Below are 21,154 nucleotides of genomic sequence, written 5' to 3'. Positions count from 1 at the left end.
AGGTCCGAGATGCTTTCTCGTCTATATGGACATAATCATGGACATGCATTAAGGGATAAATCCATGATCAACAGATCAGACTTTCAGATAGTTTGATAGTATCAGGGACGTCCCTGATAGTATCTTGTTGGCCAGAAAGTACTGAAGCAGTCGCCGATGACGTTGCTTTCCACGCGAGTAGGAATTTATGGAGTTACTCCGTGTGAACTGTTGATGAAGTAACGATTATCATTAGATTTTTCCGAAAGTTGTGACTTCGTCTTCACCTACACCTAATCCATTTGGAGTCAAATGACGTAATTGTCTAATGTACGACAGGCCCTTGTCAGTGAACGTGAACTCGGAATAGAAGCTTCTTGTTTGCACGACGATATCCTACTCTTTAACAACCTTCCATATCTTCTGGTACCTCATCTATATCTGGGATTCAAGACAACAAAATGGTAAAAGAATAAGTGCATAGCGCATTTAAATTCAAATTTATAATCAGATGCAATAGAGCCACAGAATGAATTCATCCTACAGCTGTTTCATGAGTCTAGAAAGTTATTACTGTCATTGTTATCAATGAACGTTCTGAAAACTTCAGCTATGAGTGTTCTTGGCAGTTACAATTAAACATATTCAAGGAATTTATTTGTTGGTACAACAAGCATACATACAAATCAGTGCCAGTGATATGCCATCACATGTTGAACGTCACACGCTATTATCATAAGCCGTATCTAATCATTAATGTACATGATCACATAAATAAGCATTTAATAGCTTTGTTATCTAGCTATAAATGTGGAACAGAAAATGCATCCATGGTTTCTTTATTAGCAGTATCATTACAAGGTATTGAATATGACGTTTGATATAGTGGCGCTGTCCTCTTATGAGCTATCTTTTACCTTTGTGCATGGATTCAGAAGCTACAGATGTGCTATTTTCCTTACCGTCACTACATTGTCCTGCGATGTTCCAATGATTCCGGTCTCCGATTCTCCTTCGACTATCATCGGTATAATGTCGTCCGTCTGAAGAACCTTCAGTGATTGACGAGCTACAACATGGTTTATCGTACTTATCTACCGGACAAATATTACATACCGTAATACACAGAAACCTTTATTGTGAAGTCTATGCGATCTTTACTGTAGCATACAAGAATGTACCATAAAAAGATTGAACAAATGACACAAGTGAATAGCATATCCAAATAATTTTAAATGATACAGCAGAGCCATACAATGAATTAAACTACATCATACAGCTGTTTCGTCCTTCTTGGACTCGTCAGTGGTGCTACATCATACAACTGTTTCGTTCTTCTAGGACTCGTCAGTGATGCTACATCATACAGATGTTTCGTCCTTCTAGGACTCGTCAGTGATGTTACATCATATAGCTGTTTCGTCCTTCTTAGACTCGTCAGTGGTGCTACATCATACAGCTGTTTCGTCCTTTTAGGACTCGTCAGTGGTGCTACATCATACAGCTGTTTCGTCCTTCTTGGACTCGTCAGTGGTGCTACATCATACAGCTGTTTCGTCCTTCTTGGACTCGTCAGTGGTGCTACATCATACAGCTGTTTCGTCCTTTTAGGACTCGTCAGTGGTGCTACATCATACAGCTGTTTCGTCCTTCTTGGACTCGTCAGTGGTTCTACATCATACAGCTGTTTCGTCCCTCTTGGACTCGTCAGTGGTGCTACATCATACAGCTGTTTCGTCCCTCTTGGACTCGTCAGTGGTGCTACATCATACAGCTGTTTCGTCCTTCTTGGACTCGTCAGTGGTGCTACATCATACAGCTGTTTCGTCCTTCTAGGACTCGTCAGTGATGTTACATCATATAGCTGTTTCGTCCTTCTTGGACTCGTCAGTGGTGCTACATCATACAGCTGTTTCATCCTTCTTGGACTCGTCAGTGGTGCTACATCATACAGCTGTTTCGTCCTTCTAGGAATCGTCAGTGGTGCTACATCATACAGCTGTTTCGTCCTTCTAGGAATCGTCAGTGATGCCGAGGACTCCAAATTTTAGAGGCGACCGAGAAAAATATAGTGTAATCGAAAAAAAGGCAAAATCTAGATGAGAAGGTGTAGCAGCCCAATAATTACATAAATTTTGTAATTTCCACATATCAGATAATTTTAGAACAACATTGAGAAAGTACATGTTTTAGCAATGATACATGTCACCTGTAGATGTATCACATGGTGCTGTTATACTACCAAAATAAACATAGTAACTTACAGACATACCTTTTACTCGTAAGTTTCCTGAAGTTCTGTGTAGCTCGCACAACGGCCACCTGCGTCTGATGTCTTTCATTATCCGTCCCCGATGTTTTGGCTACATGAGAGTAAGATTTCGGCTGTGTTGTTTTGGCCATCTTTAGAGCTGTTTGTCTTTTTCCTGTTTGGGAGTCACGCATTGTGTCAGATATTGTCTCCAGTAAGCTAATTTTACTTGGTCCAGGATCAATCGTTTGACTTGGTCCAGCCTTATCAGCTGCGATCTTCCATCCCTTGGTCGTTTTAGAAGCGGGCCCAGCTGTCGATGGTCTGACCTTAGACGTTGGACCAGCAGATAATATCTTTGCCACTCTTGTCGCAGCGAGCATGGAAATGGCTAAAAAAAATTAAAAACCTATAGGACACAACACCAGTAGTTAATTCTATAACCTTAATGAGGATGCAAGTTTTACATACCGACTTCGCCCAATCCACCTTGTTTCTTCCTTGGTTCCGCCTTCGAAACATTACGCCTACTTCGCTCACGTGCGTTGTTGGTTGACTAGCCGTCTGACTTCAGCTCCCATGTGGCTGTAATGAAATAAAGGTACGATAAAGGACTTCAGTGACCGTAAAGTGTAACATTACTGCGTCTGATGAAGAGGCTTGAAAGTAAATCGTGGTTCTATAAGAATATTAGATGATATTGTTGCTTATGGTTAACATCCGCTGCGACTATAAGCAAATTGATAGAGGATAGATGTTATAAAAAGGCGAGTACTCACCATCTGCCATTGCATATATCTTTCTCTTCCCCTCGGTCCGCTCCTAATTAAATATATATATATATTACTTCGAACAGTTGTTTGGGGGATAAGGCGGGGTCATATTGTTCTAATGTTTTCAACGTAACCATAGTCTCTTAAAGATTGTACAAAAAGACACAAAAATGAACAGCACATGTTTATAATTTAGAGTGAGATACAGTAAAGCCAAACAATGAATTTAACTGCATCATACAGCTGTTTCGTCCTTCGTGGATTCGTAAGTGATGCTTAGTGCCTAAATTTTGAAGCCTAGGAAGAGACTAAGGAAAATCCAAAGTGATCAAAAGAAAAGTAAAAATATAAACGGGGAGGTGCAGCAGTCCAATAATTAGATAAATTTCGTAATTTCCATACATCAGATAATTTTAGAATAGAGTCAGAGTAATTACCAATCTCGCGATCGATCTTCGTGCTGATTGATGACGTGATTAAGAAGGAATTGTACAAATTATCAAGAAGATGTGACAATTCATTCTCATGTTTTTTTTTATCATACATGTTTACAAGTGTGTGTGATAGATTAGTTTTGAGAAGTTGTGGAAATGAAACTCTTGATTTTCTGGTGTTACACAATATTTGTTATCTCGATGGAATCAGCAAAGGAATCCGTGAACTTTGTATAAACTTTTATGAATTAAACTATATCATAATGTTTCCAAATTGTTCAAACCCATAAGGCGACCGAGTTAAGTCAAAATTAGGCAAAATCAATGACCGAAAACACTTGGGGAAGTGCAGTAACCCAAATTTCAAAACTCTATGATGCATCAAGACAAGTTCTTCTTTTCGCATCCCAAAATCATAGCATGCATGATACTCAGGGCGAAAGTCCACTAGCTGTGTCTAGGATTTCCTAATTATAGCAACACTGACATTTAATCTACAGATCTGAAAAAAGAATAGCAAGGCATACATATGACTTTGTCTATGAGCTAAGAAAACCATTTACATAAATTGAAAAATCGTGATGTTGGAACACAGATGTTGTTGCTGGTGCCTAAGTATTGAGTAACTTACATATTCCAACGCTATGCGAAGTTGCTTGTTGGCGTCCCGGAGAGACTGACTCACAATCGTCAGGTAATATATGAGCATTCTGTGGCGAGAAATGAACACTTTGAGAATGGTGAAACTGTCTCAGAAAATATTAATACTAAACCAAATAAAATTTGTCCTCAACAAAAGATAAACATTCATTATTTGCATACTGTGTGCATGCTAAGAATTCCTCAAAACGTTTTATTGTTTCAGCAAGATCATTGAGTGAAGCAGTATCTTAAAACTGGAAATCTCTAAAACAAACCTCTGTTTAACTTCACAAGAAAAAAACCGACTAGATTTTTTTCACCAAACTAGTGTATCATGTTCACTAGGTTGCGCACCCGAGTAACATAAAGACCGGTACGATAACTATCGGAGAGGAAGAGTAGTCGAGAATGGTCCCCGCCACGCTCGGTAAGTCCTGTTCAATCGTGTCGGTCAGGGTACTCAGCATCTGTTGTTGGCCGCTGGTTTATATGAAAATGAAAAACGGATTTATATTAAACTCTGTAAGAAGAATACTAGGACATTGCTAAACTTGGGTGAGTGCTGTTATTGACGTACCTGAATGGTCCACAGTGCGGTGACGGAATTAGAGCAACGATAGCAAATAGAGGAGGTAGCATAGTGAGAAACAGCATCACCAACAATAGGGCGTAGTAGAAATTATTAGAGCGTGACGAGCGGAAAATCGCCTCCTGCGGAACGTTACACACCATGACGGACCAACTCCGTACATACACTAGGATGAACAACTTTAGAAGATTGAGAACAGCAAGCCCAGGCGCGAAAAATAATCCCAACCTGGAATAGATGTATACATCTTCATGTAATATTTTATACCGTCGCAAATTATCATTTACAAACGTTAATACAACTGTGAGAACACTCAACGTCGATTACTCGTTTTGAATTGCGTTGACAACTTCATAACTTACCAAACGATTCCTTGGTTGTTTATGAGATGGAGCAGGTTTTCAGCAGTCTTAAAATCGGCGTATTCCGGCTATCAACATACAAAATCAAAACAGGAATAAAGAACAAACGTTGCACGTGTTATTTTTCAATTTTATAGTTGAATGATTTCAGTGTCTTCTGCAAAAATAGTGTTAAAACTTCTTCTTGTGCTGTCATGTTTTCTATCGCCTTGTCTGTATATATGTCACGAATATTGCGTCAAGTGTGTCCAAAGACATACTACAATGGTATATTTTCTATTTGGAAAAACGCATTCCCGTTTTTTGCGAAGTTTCAATTTGAAGCCTATACGATAACGTCTTAATTAATTTGCAGTCTGTCGGGGACCAAGGCCCGTATTAATGAAATCATGATCATGTTCAAGCAAATATTATGTGCTCAAGCAATGTTTTATAATTCGCCTAAATCATATAAAAATAATACAAATATCAAATATAAAAATTGAATATAACTTGAAGTTCTTTCAAATTGTGTTTTAAATCTTTGGGAAAATCAGCCTTATTTATTATTTTTTAACTCAAACAAAACACAAGGCTTGCGCATGAAATTCATTCTTGAGCACGAGAACGGTTTCATGATCAGCCCCAGGTCTGAACATGGCGATCAAGATAGGGGTTCTTCGGGGTACACATGGGTCAGATGATATATGAAACTCAAGCACACAGTGTTACCTGATTTTTTATCACTTCCGGTTATTCGTTTACATACAATTTTCAGAACGTATAACTTACGGTGTGAACATTCCATTAACTTTGATCACCGCTTTATTGAGTATCTCGCCTGGTTTTGGGAGGATTTAGCTATCTAATGATACTATGATATAACTCTATGGCATTCCGTTATGATCTACACAAAACCATTCATTGTTATGAGACCTTGTTTCTTGTTTCACATTTATATAAGTGTGACTGAGCGCAAAATTAAAATCTTGAAAATGAAAGATGAAATCGCGTTACCAATTACCCGAAAGCTTGAAACAATTATCTCTAATGTTGAACAAAATACAGCAATGCCCTATGTTATCTATATCTTGCATCGACGATGGGAAAATATCCGATTCTTTTACATATTTATTTTACATCTTGGCAATTATTTTTGAAATTTGGTCCGTATGATCGATTGATTCCGGTTTATTTACTTAAACATATTTTACATGATTATTTACGTTTTTTTTGTTTTGTTGTTTGTTTTTACATCAAAATGTATAAGCATTCATCGTGTATGTCTTACGGTTTTAATATTGTATTTATTCCATCGCTAAGGAAATTAGGAAGAAAGGTAAACGTGTCACACATGGTGTAGTTTTCAACAGATATTCCACAGATACTTATCAGAGAAGAGGTGCGATTCATATTATCTGATGAACGTACAAATTGTTTTTCCAAGTCCCAGCAGCACATTTGGTTGCAGTAACGAACAAAGAGACCTCGTATGTAGTCGAGTACAATAATCTGTGCCAGTACCACCACTAAGTCCATCAACGTCAGCTTCACCACTTCCTGTTCAGGGTCAAAATACTCAAAATCATACCTGTTTTGGTGGCAGGTTTTAAGAGAAGAGACGAAGACCACACATGGAAGTTTTATGGTCCCCATCCTGATCTCATTTGAATATATATATTTTTTCTTGCTGGATATGCAGTTATGCATGTTCGAGACTCAAAAGCATGCCTGGTGTTTCCATAGCTGTTAAATTTGTCCTCATTTCAAAACGTTACATAATGTGATCGATCAATGATTTCATGTCGATAATGAACATACGACGCTTACCCTTCCTGAGCACTTGGTTTTATATTTTTTGCCCTCTTTCAAAGGGTCATCGCGCAAATCTTATTCAATCTGCAGTTTGAACTAATAATTTTCAATGTCGAGAAGTCAGGGGTCCTTCTTGGTAAAGTTTATCTTAATGATCACACGAAAAAACAAATAACTAATAGACCTGTCCTATCATGGTTTCCCAACACAAGTTCGCAGCCATTTCCTCCGACTCCGTGCCGTTACAGATCGAGGGTTTGTAGCCAAATGTCGCTGGCGGTATAGTAACATTAACCGGAAGGATGCTCGTGGTTTGTTCGCAGTTAGTAAGAGTGCCATTGATCATTTTCTCTTCCAATTCTTTCTTCTGAAAAAAAGTAACAAAACACTTCAAATGTAAATAAGGGCATTTATGAGAGTGGCTTCCATTCTTCAATTTATAGCAGATGTTTAGAATGATCGAGTTTACAAGCAATATATGCAGGAGTCCAAAACAAAAAACCACCACATGGAAAATATCTTCTACGGGCGACTTTCCTGATACAAAAGACACACAAGTGAATAGCTCCTTTAAATATAAATTTAGAGTTAAATAAAGTAGAGTCATAAAATTAATTAAACTGCATCATACAGCTGTTCCATCCATCTCAGACTCACCAGTGATACTAAGCGCCTAAATTTTGAAGCCTAAGAGGCGTCTGAGGAAAATCCAAAGTGAGCGAAAGAAAAGTCAAAATCTAAATGGGGAGATGAACTAACCCTATAATTGAATAGAATTTTCTTATATCAGATGATGGAGAGAAAAAAAGAATACAAATAAATGAAATTAGGAATACATACAGTTATTAAGATAGTTTGACATCCATCTGCCAAGAAGAGAAATGATCTTTTTACCACGTGATAGTGTTATCATTCTTGAGTCTAGGTATAATATACTCACCATGTCTTGTTGCTTCCAGAACAGCGCTATGAATAGTGTATACAGATTCAAAAGGTTCAGTGCAAAGATCCTGAAATATCAATCGTTCTGTTCCAATTCATTTACAATTGTTTTTGCTTTATATATAATTTCAAAACTTTGCAACTTTTTACACAGAAGCACAACAAAATGATATAACTCAAAATCATTTAGGTTATAATCCACGTCACAGAAGTCATTATTATTTTCAGTGTTTCCTCTAAAATTCAATCCCGTAACCTCTAGCTCACTTGTCTTGCGCTCAACCAATCGAGCTCTGTAGCTTTCTGTATCCAAGCGGAATATTACGGCTGGTATTGACCAGGGTCACATAAACATATTATCATTTTATGTTTAGTAAATAAGGCTCATTAAGGTTACCATATAAAAAGCAGGAGATATTAGATAAAAGGAATTATACTAACGCATAGTGATATCCAGGTCACTTTCAAATCTTAATCCTTTCGAAGAGCTACGAGAAAACCACATTCATTCGTTCAAAACATAGTTGATGTCTTTTATAATTACATTGATTTCAAGGAATTATCTACCTGGCTAACTGCCAACGGAGAGTAATACGGGGGTGGTACTTCTCAAGGACTGCAAAAATGTCGAAGATGTTGGGAAAGATGGTGGAAATAATGGTCATTACCAGTGTTAGCTGTGCGGAGTACAAATAAAGAACGGTTTAATTCACAAAATCCGGAAAACGAGACGAAGTATGACGTACAGTGCGAGTTAAAGAGACACAAAAAACCAAACATCTGAAAAGTCAGTTATAATTTTTGCACATAGAAAGTTAACATGGAAACGATGAATATCTAATTACGTCTGAAGAGACAAAAGATAAATTAAAACAAAAAGAGATATAAAAGTAGAACATACAATTATCAAGATTATGAAATAAAGGTTGAGCAGACCAAATAACAAACAATAACAAATTGACGTTGAAACAGCGAAGATTACTTGTTGACGGAAACAAAAGAGAGAAGGTGTAAACAAAATCTCAGTTCGAAAGGAAAAGTGGGGAAAAAATCAATGACCATTTAAATGAAACGGAAAGAAATCTTATGTTTACAAAGTGGGAACCATTGCAACGATAACACATGGCACCGATGCCCTTCATACACCACAGTGAATCGTAATTTCGGAATAAGGAATCACTGGGCGTACACTTTAGTAGAAAAGGAAAAAAGTACATAGGGGAACGTCATACAAACAACTGAAAATAGTTAATTGCCCTGCACAATCGAGTAGGCAAAATTCAAATTCTACGTTACTTGTTTTTGCATTTTGAATAGTAACAAAAATCAACCAGGACGACATCAGTATCGAACACCGGATAATTAACTTAGATAATGGATGCTGACAATTCTTCGGAATTCAGTGTAAACTTTAACAAGGGACTTCTGTTAGTCTCTGACAACCACTTGTTTAACAATTCGTAATAGGAATGTTTCTTGCCTCGTTTTCCTGCCAGAATCCCGTGACGACATGACCCCGCCGTTTGCGGATGTCCAATTGGCGGGACCTCTCAACACATAGCTGAATGGCATACGTACTTGCCCCCAGCATCAGCAGCACACATACGTTAGCCAGGACCCGCGTCATCAGCAACCTGAACCTGAAATACCAAAACCAAACAAGGCATGTTAGCCATAATCTCTTCATCGCCAGCAACCAGAGCCTGTAATATTAAAGCCAATCAGGACACGTTAGCCAGAATCTCTCCATCGCCAGCAACTTGAACCGGTCACAGTAAAACCAAAAGGGCAAGTTAGCCAGGGCCCATGCATTGCTAACAACGTGTTTCTGGAATAGGAAAACCAGGCAATTCACCTTTGATCAGTTGAAAGGTAAGTGTTCAAGAAGTTCCATTGACAGAAAATTCGATGTCCTTTATTTCTCCGTAAAACACTTTGCCTCGTTCTCCACGCCATTTCTAAAGTCGCTGTGTTAGCTGTTTATGTTTTCAAAATAGTTTTTCGTATATTCACAAGTTTGATCTAGATCGAGATCTTTTATGAACGGTCGGTAACATAACACAAACATATTTCATTCAATGATTATGTATAACATAGTGAAACAAACTTGAACACTGATATCTTATCTTGTCTTTTGATTGTAAGAAGTTAAAACATATTGATATGAACCAACGACCTCACAACCTTGTACGTACTTGTTCATGTCTTTTTCTTTTTCTTTCTCCTCTAGTATAGCTTCCTGTAAAAAAGAAAGTGTACGGCGTTTGATTGATTTTATATAGACACATGCTTCAGATGTGAGGTACGGTTTTGACAGCCTTTACATAAGATGCATCTGAGAACTTGAATCTCGTATACAACGGAAACGAATTATGTAAAGACATCTCTACCCGTGAGCTTGTTATAAGTGAGGCGTTTTTAATTTGATAGCGATTATTGCAATCTAGGAATTCTACCTTACCGTCACTACGAGGACAACTTTGGTGCTGTCCTCCCTACCCAGAATGTTGTCGCTACAGAGGCAGTATCGGTGGTCTACAGTGCTGTCCTACCCACCTAGAATGTTGTCACTACAGAGTCAGTCTTGGTGGTCTACAATGCAGACCGACCTACCCAGAATGTTGTCACTAGAGGCAGTCTTGGTGGTGGCTGTCTACATGGTGTCTATAGTGCTATCCTACTTACCCGCAATGTTGTCACTACAGGTGCAGATTTGGTGTTGGTTGTCTACATGGTGTCTATAGTGCTGTCCTGCTTACCCGGAATGTTGTCACTACAGAGGTAGTCTTGGTGGCCTACAGTGCTGTCCTACATATCAGTTTTGGTTGTGGCTGTCTACATGGTGACTATAGTGCTGTCCTGCTTACCCGGAATGTTGTCACTACAGAGGCAGTCTTGGTGGCCTACAGTGCTGTCCTACATATCAGTTTTGGTTGTGGCTGTCTACTTGGTGTCTATAGTGCTGTCCTACCTACCCGGAATGTTGTCACTACAGATGCAGTCTTGGTGGTGGCTGTCTCAGTGTTGCCTATAGAGAAGTCCCAGCTACAGAACAAGCGCCAGGAGAAGGTGTATTGCTCGTCCTTATTCGATAGCCGACTCAGTCGGGAATTTGACGCCATTCTACAAAAGGATTTTAGGTATCTGGGAATCATTATGTACAAAAAACATCTATAGCATCTGAGAAAGAAAGCTTCATGCGAAATTTATGTTTCGCTTTCCATCCCTAATATTCACTGGACCATTGATTTCAAATTCTACAAATGAAATATCAAAAACATCGCGAAAATTTGCCTTTTTAACAGCTCGGTAAATATGTAGCAGTCCTGTCCATAAACAAGCAATTTATTGACTGTGAATCGTATATACACACCCGAATCGCAAATCAATGGCGTGAAATACTCTTCTACATCAGCCGATTAGCTCCATCTTTTTTATTATATGAAATTAACAGGGACTGGTTTTTTTTTTATCAAACAGTATGATAAGCGTAATGATTTCGATTTTTCTATTTTCAATTTCCAATTTCTGTGGCAGCCTCCCTGCATCCCCAATCTATAGTGTTAACATGCTAATAGTAGATTCCATATTCAAAGGCTTGTTATCAATATCACGATTTGTTGTCGAAGAGGATGTCGGCAACTGACAACACATGCAAGTGAAAATACCGGATTTCTAAATATATTCTATTTCCTTATGCAATATGAAATTAGATATGTTGGAAATTTGTGAGGAAATCTGTAGTTTCCCTTGGAAACGTGAGATCACATGACGGGTGTCGTCGATGTAGCAGGAGACGCTTACTCTTCGAGAACACCTGGTATTATTCTCCTTTTATTTCCACGACTCTTCGTGTAATTTTTTCTTTTGTTCATATGTTTTTCTCGAATTTGAGTTTGGATAATGAATATGTTCACAAGTTGGTATTTTCTTTTGTGTTTTTCTTATCACAAGAAAGCTGAAGATGACTGCACTCGGACCTACTTTCTAAGGACAACGAAGAAACTGATGGCAAAGGTGGCGAAGCCGGACACAAGGTAAGCCAGAGGAAGTCGGTATCCCTGACCGAGCACACGCTCACTGCCGTAGTAACCATAAAACATCACCGAATACTTGACAATACCCTGGGAACAGAAAATCGTAAGTATTAAACAAACCACTATCACTGGAATCAGAAAAACTCGTCACTATTGCTGGAGAATGAAAGGCACGTCACGAAGTTCTTTGATATCTACATAAAGCAGGAAACCACAAATATTACACACATCACAAAGCAATTTTCTGCTGGACCTTAATTTGAAACTACATGTATTAAGGTCCAGATCTTCACACACGATATGAGCGGCACCTGATACATAGCAAACGAAGAAGTATTTAGGGATTGTTCAGATTTCGAGATAAAATATATTTCAACTCTTTAACGCTAGGACCTTAGTTGATAATGAATATGGACGACCGAAAAAGGCCGTGAGTAAAGTTTTAAGCTGTCCGTAAATTGTCTTAAGACGACACCCGTCACACAATGGGATTTTGAGTGGGAAATAAAGAATACATATAAATCCTATAAACAACTTATTTCCGAATTTGTGTCGTTCAAATTTAGTGGGCAGATAACTAATACGTAAATGGCAAAAAATATCGACTAGGCGTTCAAGATAAATGTTTTGAAATATTGTTGGTATGTTTGTTATATCAAGTAAACAAAGCTGTGACAATATATCGCTGTGCACTTTGTAGACAAAGCAACATAGGCATAGGCAGAAATTGTGGGAGAGACGGCTTTTGATTGGAATTGCAGTTAAAAATGTGGTTGAATGACTTGAAGAACTTCGACATCATTTACCTCAGCGTCCCAGATTGTTCCCAATTCCTGTGATGTTCCCAGCTCCGACACCGGAATGGATTTACGTCCAATGCTTCCATGGCTATCACCCCCGATTAGCTGAAGGATGATAGACAAAAAGTCAATTGGATCGGACGAGAAACAACGCAACGTACATTGGATAAGTTCCTGGATAAATTTGATAGTATTTACAAGAGAAATTTCATTGTTTTCCACAACAGTTACATCGTGTATCATTACGTTCTCTTGTTATAAGGCTTACGAATTTAACATCATGCATTACCTCCGGAACAATGACAAAGCAGACTTGTATAAGCATCAGATATACGTTGATCCAGATAAGCCACCTCAGGAACAGGAAATAAGACGCCACCACCGTCCCAAAATGACCTCGATTGAAAGAAATAATATAAAAGGTCTCCCCTGTGCTTGTTCGATATCAGTACATAACCTGAAGTTTTATTGGTCGGACTTTTTCTTCATCCTGTTCATATATAATATGATCAATGTCTCAGCTACCATTTCGTGTGACTTTTATAGTATTCGCGATTGCAGTAGGTAAAAACTACTGGTGGATGTTTGGTTCCAGAGTTTTGCCATAACTTTCATGCTATGTTTTAATTCATTTAAATAGTGGCATGGTTCAGATTATAAGTTGTACTTGTCGTTCTTATCAGAGATATTGCACTTCGAATTATGAGCTAGTGTTTGTCCTTGTTAGATTTTGGCATTTCTTTCGATCGATTCGGATTTTCCTTAGTCGCCGCCAAGGCTTCAAAATTTACTCCCTTAACATTAGTATCACTGACGAGTCCTAGTAGGGTCAAACAGCTGTAGGATGCAGTTGAATGCATCGTCTGTCTCTACTGTAACTATTTTCTTGTAATAAAGCGTAATATTCTCTTGTAAGTCTTTTGTACAATACTTGGGGGATTGCCAAGTTGAAACAGGAGGAGAAGACATTGAAAGGCGTAATGAGCACTTTCCTAAAGACGGTTATAAAGCTTTATTAGACACCATAAACAGTTTGATAACTGTTAGCAATTACACCACTACATATACTGACGCGTGGCCTATTGAAGCTGTAAATATTTAAGCTGGTATCATTGTATAATTATGTCATATGGTATTGGAGTTGTTCAGGATTAAAATACACTCAAAGAAGTAGTACTTACTCTCGATTGCTTTCACTCTCACCTCCCAGGGGGTCAGAGACGCTACCGTGTCTGTAACAAGGCGTCTCAATCGTCGCCATACCTAGGAAGATGACGATAAATAATTATGTACCACGATCTCTTAGCCTTCTTGAACTTACATTACGCTCCAACAGTCCTAACAAAACACCTCAATCTCACAGCCTTCTGGAACAGATGCCACAATATCATAGCCTTCTGGAACAGATGCCATGATCTCATACCCTTCTGGAACAGATGCCATGATCTCAGAGTTTTCTGGAACACACGTTACGATCTCACAACCTTTTTGAAGATACCATATCGTTCCGGAATACATGCATCAAGAAAATGCATCGCGGCACGTTTCCCTATGACATACACAGCACATCTGGTATAGATCCTCAAAATTACGCGAATGCATACTTGCTGAAACAATGGCGAAATGTTTCAGTCTAGATGTAGGTTACATTCACATAAACATAACATCAGACGGGGCATTTTCTAGGAGTATCTTTACAAAATATTTATCGTTATACTTCCGGGCCCTCCATACACTGAACACTCTTCTCCAGTGCCCATGGCCCTCTTTACACTGTACTCACTAGAGAACTTTTCTCTCGGTATCCAGGACTCTCGATAAATTACTTACCCGTGCACCTTTCTCTCGGTATCCCCTACTTCTCGAGAGTTGGCCTTCATGTTTCTCCAAATACGACTTCGCACAACTATAAAAAAATAAAATAGACAAGGAAAACAAGTATTCAAAAGTAACGCACACCTCTTAAACACGTCAGTAATTTGAATTTAAGCTTGAACAACAGGCACACAAAGGGTGGGCGGGGTGTCCAAACGGAACCCTATTGCCTGTTTCGTTCATCTTTGTTTCATCACCTTAATTTCAGGTCTGTCGATGCCGAAAGCATAGTTTGACAAATTACTCTCTGAGAATGGTCACCAAATCTTTGGTACTAAATCACAAGGCTAATTGGACACTCGTATTCCTACGCAGAATGTACTCCTTGGTACGTGGAGTATGCGAGCTATGTATGGAATCCTCATCATCTGACAGATATCATGAAGCTGGAGCGAAGGACAATAACGTTTGTGTTGAGTGCTCCGGAGAGTAGGTCTACCGTCACTACTATCAACAAAGGTCTTTGTTGGAGATCATTAGAGGAGAGAATTCGGGATTCTAGGCATAGAATTTTCTATAAGATCGATCCCGCCATTTCCAAGACAGACCGTCTGCACAGACCAACAAGAAGAATACGACACTCTCACAACAATGCCAATTAAGTACCATACTATTGAATTGATGTCAGAAAGATGTCGCTTGTTGAAGAATTGTCCGTGATTGAAATGCCCTGCCAGATGACAAAGCAACATAAGAAACATTTAAAGCTTAAAGCTGCAAAAAAAAAAAAAAAATTATCACACACATCACCTCAGTATCAAAAGGAAAGTTTTCAGGTTAAAAGTCTCCTAGTCTACAATTGTATAACTTTACCGGATGAGAATTGCTTTCTATTATCGTCTTGCAGTAATCATTTACCTGATAAGAGTTCGTTCCTTTGTAATCCGGTGATGATTTACATGATAAGAGTGAGTTTCTGTACCATCTTCGTTGATAATTTACCTGATGAGAGTGAATTTCTGTGCCATTCTCTAGTAATAATTTACCTGATGAGAGTGAGTTTCTGTGCCATCTTCAGTAATAATTTACCTGATGAAAGTGAGTTTCTGTGCCATCTTCAGTAATAATTTACCTGATGAAAGTGAGTTTCTGTGCCATCTTCAGTAATAATTTACCTGATGAGAGTGAATTTCTGTGCCATTCTCTAGTAATAATTTACCTGAAGAGAGTGAGTTTCTGTGCCATTCTCTAGTAATAATTTACCTGATGAGAGTGAGTTTCTGTGCCATCTTCAGTAATAATTTACCTGATGAAAGTGAGTTTCTGTGCCATCTTCAGTAATAATTTACCTGGTGAGAGTGAGTTTCTGTGCCATCTTCAGAAATAATTTACCTAGTGAGAGTGAGTTTCTGTGCCATCCTCAGTAACAATTTACCTGGTGATAGTGAGTTTCTGTGCCATCTTCAGTAATAATTTACCTGATGAGAGTGAGTTTCTGTGCCACCCTCAGTAATAATTTACCTGGTGAGAATGAGTTTCTGTGCCATCCTCAGTAATAATTTACCTGATGAGAGTGAGTTTCTGTGCCATCTTCAGTAATAATTTACCAGATGAGAGTGAATTTCTGTGCCATCCTTAGTAATAATTTTACCTGGTGAGAGTGAATTTCTGTGCCATTCTCTAGTAATAATTTACCAGATGAGAGTGAGTTTCTGTGCCACCCTCAGTAATAATTTTCCTGATGAGAGTGAGTTTCTGTGCCATTCTCTAGTAATAATTTACCTGGTGAGAGTGAGTTTTTTTGACATCCTCCAGGGTTGATACCTCACACTTTCAATAATCCCCTTCTGAAGTTTTATGTTTTCATAGATATCCTCATTGTCATCAGACGAATCATCGAAATCGTGGTACAACTTTTTAATGTCTTCCTGGTCACTGCAGTTCATAAAGGTACACATTAAAAAACCGAGTTATAGATGTCAGAAAATAGTTCTCTATACATTGTTTGAGTCTATAAAAACAGCATTCAGTTTTTAGAGTATTACTTAAGTTAAAAGTCAGGTACTGTCTAGCATAAACGAGTAACTGGTAAGTATTATGAAATAAAAAACACAGGCCCTGCCGAACCTGGAATATTAACACTTTAAATATTGTGTAAGTATACAGGTAGTTGCTTTCTATCTCAAGTGTGCAGCTTTCTAAGTATTGTTTTAGTTAAAAGTCAAGTACCTTTTAACCTGAAACAGTAGTTCAGAAAGTATTGTTTAGGTAGAAAGACAGTCCCTTCCTAAGGATTGTACAAACGACCTAAAAGTGAATAATACATTTTGGTTTCTATCTCCAGTAAAGGGCTATTAATTTAGCAATGTGGAAATGGTAATTTCCTACTTTCAATTCGCAATTAATTTTACTTATACCGAGCATTCTTTCACACCTCCATAAGACTTCCTTACATTAATAATGATTTTAACCGCTTAGTGTTGAAATAAGTCTAGTTGTTTGTCTTTCGCTGTTAGGTCACTCCACAGATCCATAAAACACTGCTGGTATTTTGACTTTCTTGTAGATATTTACAGATGTGAGCTGTATTTGCAGACTGATCCTACGAGTGTAATAGCGTGTAACAGCATTGCAACAGAATACTAATTCCGATGATATACTTATTCCTAATTGTATCTCGGAGTCAGCATCTTTGATAACAGCCACATTCAATATCCACATGAAATCATTTACACAATTTTAGAATGAAATGAGAGAGCATTTTGACGAGTTGAATGAGAAGTTCCACTTTTTAAAATACTCTTCCTCGACGCTATTACAAAATGTTCCGAAATATATGTTGTCAATACGAAAAAAGTCCACCTCGCATGATGTCATCTTAATTCGTGCTTTGACGCGAGTATAAGGCCGATTTGTTTGTAAAAGATATGGTAGTCTTAATTTCCATTTGAAATTTTGCGAGTTCAATTCCTGTTCCGGTTTCAGATACAAGCATGCGTCAATTTGCGAACATATCGTTTTTTGTTGAACGGCACTAAGAGTCTATGAACCAACTTAAGGCTCCCTATTTGGATACAAATTTAGAATTAAATATAGTACGAGTTAAATTATGAATGGGACTGTATTACACAGCTGGTGAGTCCTGCTAGGACTCGCCAGTGATGCAAAAGGCCAAAATTTTGAAATCAAGGAGATAACTGAGGGAAAGAAAAATTGATCGAAAGAAAAGTCAATATATACTATCATAGGGAGACACACTAGCCCCATACTTTAATAAAATCTGCAAAAATTATAAATGTCTGATGATTTTAAAGCAGTTTAAGTGTACATGTATATTAATTTGAATGAATAAAGGTGGCATGCAAGTTATGGAAAACATCGGGGACTAAAAGTCCACTAACAGTGTCTACCACCTGCAGTCTCGAACATTGTACACACAAGTGACTAGAACCTTTCAACACAAATTTAAATTTGATACAGTATAGCAAATATGATAATTGTTAAAGTAATAGCTCACTAAAGATTGGTTTGGTTAACAAAAAAATACGTACTTCTATCCTAAACGAGTAACTTTCTTTGCATTGTTTCAATAGCGACGGGCTTTCTAAATACTTTTTTTTAGAAAAAAGTATTTTTTTTATCCTAATTGAGTAATTCTCTTAACATTGTTTTTGGTAAAAAGGCATGTCTTTCTATATAGCAAACGATTAGTTTTCTGTGTTGTTAAATTAAGTAGACAGGTCCTTCCAAACCTAAACGAGTAGCTGTCTCAGTATCGTTAAATTAAGTAGACACGTCCTTCCAAACCTAAACGAGTAGCTGTCTCAGTATCGTTAAATTAAGTAGACAGGTCCTTCCAAACCTAAACGAGTAGCTGTCTCAGTATCGTTAAATTAAGTAGACACGTCCTTCCAAACCTAAACGAGTAGCTGTCTCAGTATCGTTAAATTAAATAGACACGTCCTTCCAAACCTAAACGAGTAGCTGTCTCAGTATCGTTAAATTAAGTAGACAGGTCCTTCCAAACCTAAACGAGTAGCTGTCTCAGTATCGTTAAATTAAGTAGACACGTCCTTCCAAACCTAAACGAGTAGCTGTCTCAGTATCGTTAAATTAAGTAGACACGTCCTTCCAAACCTAAACGAGTAGCTGTCTCAGTATCGTTAAATTAAGTAGACACGTCCTTCCAAACCTAAACGAGTAGCTGTCTCAGTATCGTTAAATTAAGTAGACACGTCCTTCCAAACCTAAACGAGTAGCTGTCTCAGTATCGTTAAATTAAGTAGACACGTCCTTCCAAACCTAAACGAGTAGCTGTCTCAGTATCGTTAAATTAAGTAGACACGTCCTTCCAAACCTAAACGAGTAGCTGTCTCAGTATCGTTAAATTAAGTAGACACGTCCTTCCAAACCTAAACGAGTAGTTTTCTAAATATTGTTTTAGTAAAATAAAAGACGTGTACTTTCTATCATAAGAGCGGCTTTTTCTAATAAATGTTCTGCCAGAAAAACAGGGAAGCAAAAAAAGAAAGGGAAATAAAGACTTTGAAAATTCCTGTTTTCTCGAATTCTATAGCGACACAGAAAATTCAAATACACCATACTGACTTGGCAATATGCCGCAGTCTCCATCTGTCGTCTTTTACCAAGAAACAGCTTATCTGTCGTCCTTACCATTTCTCCAGGAAGTCGGCGATGACAGAAGCAGACGTCTTCCGCGGTTTCCTGTACCTCGATTTGCCCGGTCCACTTCTTTCTGTTTGACAGGACACGGTGACACTTCCTGGACCTGACATTACATTACGCATCACAACTATCCGACTCTCGTTGTTGGTGATTTTCGGAATTTTGAAAAAGATTATTTCATATCACAACAAAAAGCAAAGAGAATGTCGCGATCATTTGGTTTCTCGTTTCTATCATGTTTCTAGGCTACGTGTCGAATTTTCTGAACGGGTGGTCAACCTTTCGCGAAAATGTCTCCCCTTCTTCGTGCTTTTGATTAACAATAAATGCATGTCTTGCCCAGCATTACATTGATGCAGTATTACGTGTTACTATTAATTAGTGTTGTTAATTTTTCAAGCGCAATGATCGACAGTGAGTGATTATTACTGTACCCTAAATGTTCTATAGATTTACACTTCCTATAGGTTTTATACCACCAATAATCACCACAAACACGCGAGCTGATTTATCGGTGTTCGATGAGGCAGAGTGGCCTTATGGGAAGGCATATCACGTGCATGATACACACGGACACTGGTCAATATAAACCGGTTGGTCCTGAATTACTTTAATTATCAATGGTAGCACTACAAAGAATAAAATGGAAAGCAATGAAGAGAAGGGGTGGTCCCGCTCGATTCGAACACTTTGGCTCTAAGTAACAGTATTATGACAGAGACAGAGAATCATCCTGTCCGAAGCCTCTCGTTGCAATAATAATTCATTCATAACAGCGAGATAAAACTAACAAAGATTTTTTTTATCAAAACCGAATAGTAAATCACGAAGTTACATATGAGCCCCTATGGTGGAGAAGCAGTAACACAGGAGTCTCGCGTGCAGTCTATATGGACGTTTCGTGTCCAATTTTACACGTGCGCAATTTCGTATAAAGATACTGTACATGTTCGCTTTCATGTAACAGTTGTAATTTATTTGTAAGACTGCCGTAAGTAATAATTAAAATAAATACCCATGAGTTAGATATACTGCACTGTTGGTAGAACTGCAAACACGTCTTAGCACTTTAAAATACATTTTGTACCACCAGAAGTACCTGTTACGTCATTAATCACAAACGTTTCTGCTGGCAAGAATCAATGAAAATATGACGTATACTGGTCTGTTCAGTACATTGGTATTATAGCCCAATCAATATACTTGTAACAGTAAATCAGAGACGGTATCGAAACACCAAATGAAAAAAAACGTCGTCGATTAAGTGATAATAAAACACGATACATGACCTGGTTACCCTCAAAATATCCTTGTAATGCATTACTGATGTTCTTGAAGGATTACCAGTTTTAGATGAATCGTCGTGAACAGTGTAACGGTCGTTTTTTATTCGATGGTTATATTTTTATCACAGATAGGGAAAGCTGAAATGCTGCTGTCAGTAGATGGCAAATTTATACAACTTGCTTTTATGTCGTCACAGCACAAGTATAGATAATCTGAGATCCTTAGTTTAAAGGAGCCTGTACAGTGGACATAGCCATGAACTTGTTTCTTTCTAAAGATAATATCAATCAAGGACAGTTTTCGAAAAAAAATGTCTACGACGACTTTTAAAATGGTACCACGATAAAAAGAAAATGTGTTCAAGAAGGACAGCCATCTTTTGCTTCATCGACATCAGCCATATAAATGAACAATGGGAAACAGGTTTCACAAAATAGCCTCGAGCATAGTTCACCTTTATTTGAAGGAGTTCCTATGTCCGGAGGGTAAGGCGTTTCTTGAGTTTGGAAGTTCGGGCGCACTGTGATAACATTAAATGCCCGTATGAAAAAGACTTTTCGGGAGACGTTCAGGACTGAGTGATTTTTCCCTTTTTTAATCATTAACGGAAAGATTGTAAAACCGGAACAAGTGTTTCGTCTTTGGGAAGATCTGATAATGTTTATATAGGCTTTCCTTTGTTAGTCTTACACAAGAATTTAGAACATGCCTCCATCCAAAATCCATTAACCACATTTGAAAATCACCAGGAAGTAGTTCAGGA

General features: G+C 38.0%; 1 protein-coding gene across 1 annotated transcript; it reads right to left on the bottom strand.

Annotated features, from left to right (window-relative positions):
- Window positions 1–382: 382 nt before the first annotated feature.
- On the bottom strand, window positions 383–19,214 carry LOC132546069 (transmembrane channel-like protein 3). Its single transcript, XM_060209766.1, has 22 exons — window positions 19,093–19,214; window positions 16,201–16,353; window positions 14,434–14,509; window positions 13,785–13,866; window positions 12,893–12,999; window positions 12,610–12,708; window positions 11,751–11,890; window positions 10,742–10,889; window positions 9,962–10,005; window positions 9,247–9,406; window positions 8,334–8,443; window positions 7,765–7,834; window positions 7,009–7,191; window positions 6,441–6,569; window positions 5,031–5,098; window positions 4,657–4,896; window positions 4,434–4,559; window positions 4,069–4,147; window positions 3,010–3,052; window positions 2,252–2,621; window positions 897–1,048; window positions 383–420 (listed from the first exon to the last, which is right to left on the bottom strand). Exons 1-22 carry the CDS (start codon window positions 19,212–19,214, stop codon window positions 383–385), a joined length of 2,739 nt encoding a protein of 912 aa, XP_060065749.1.
- Window positions 19,215–21,154: the final 1,940 nt, after the last annotated feature.

Source organism: Ylistrum balloti, unplaced genomic scaffold, assembly GCF_031769215.1.
Source record: "Ylistrum balloti isolate Yb309-2 unplaced genomic scaffold, AGI_CSIRO_Ybal_v1 Utg369874, whole genome shotgun sequence".
In the NCBI taxonomy this organism is placed as follows: Eukaryota; Metazoa; Mollusca; class Bivalvia; order Pectinida; family Pectinidae; genus Ylistrum; species Ylistrum balloti.
The sequence above is the reverse complement of the archived record's forward strand: the minus strand, read 5'-3'. Positions and strand labels throughout refer to the sequence as shown.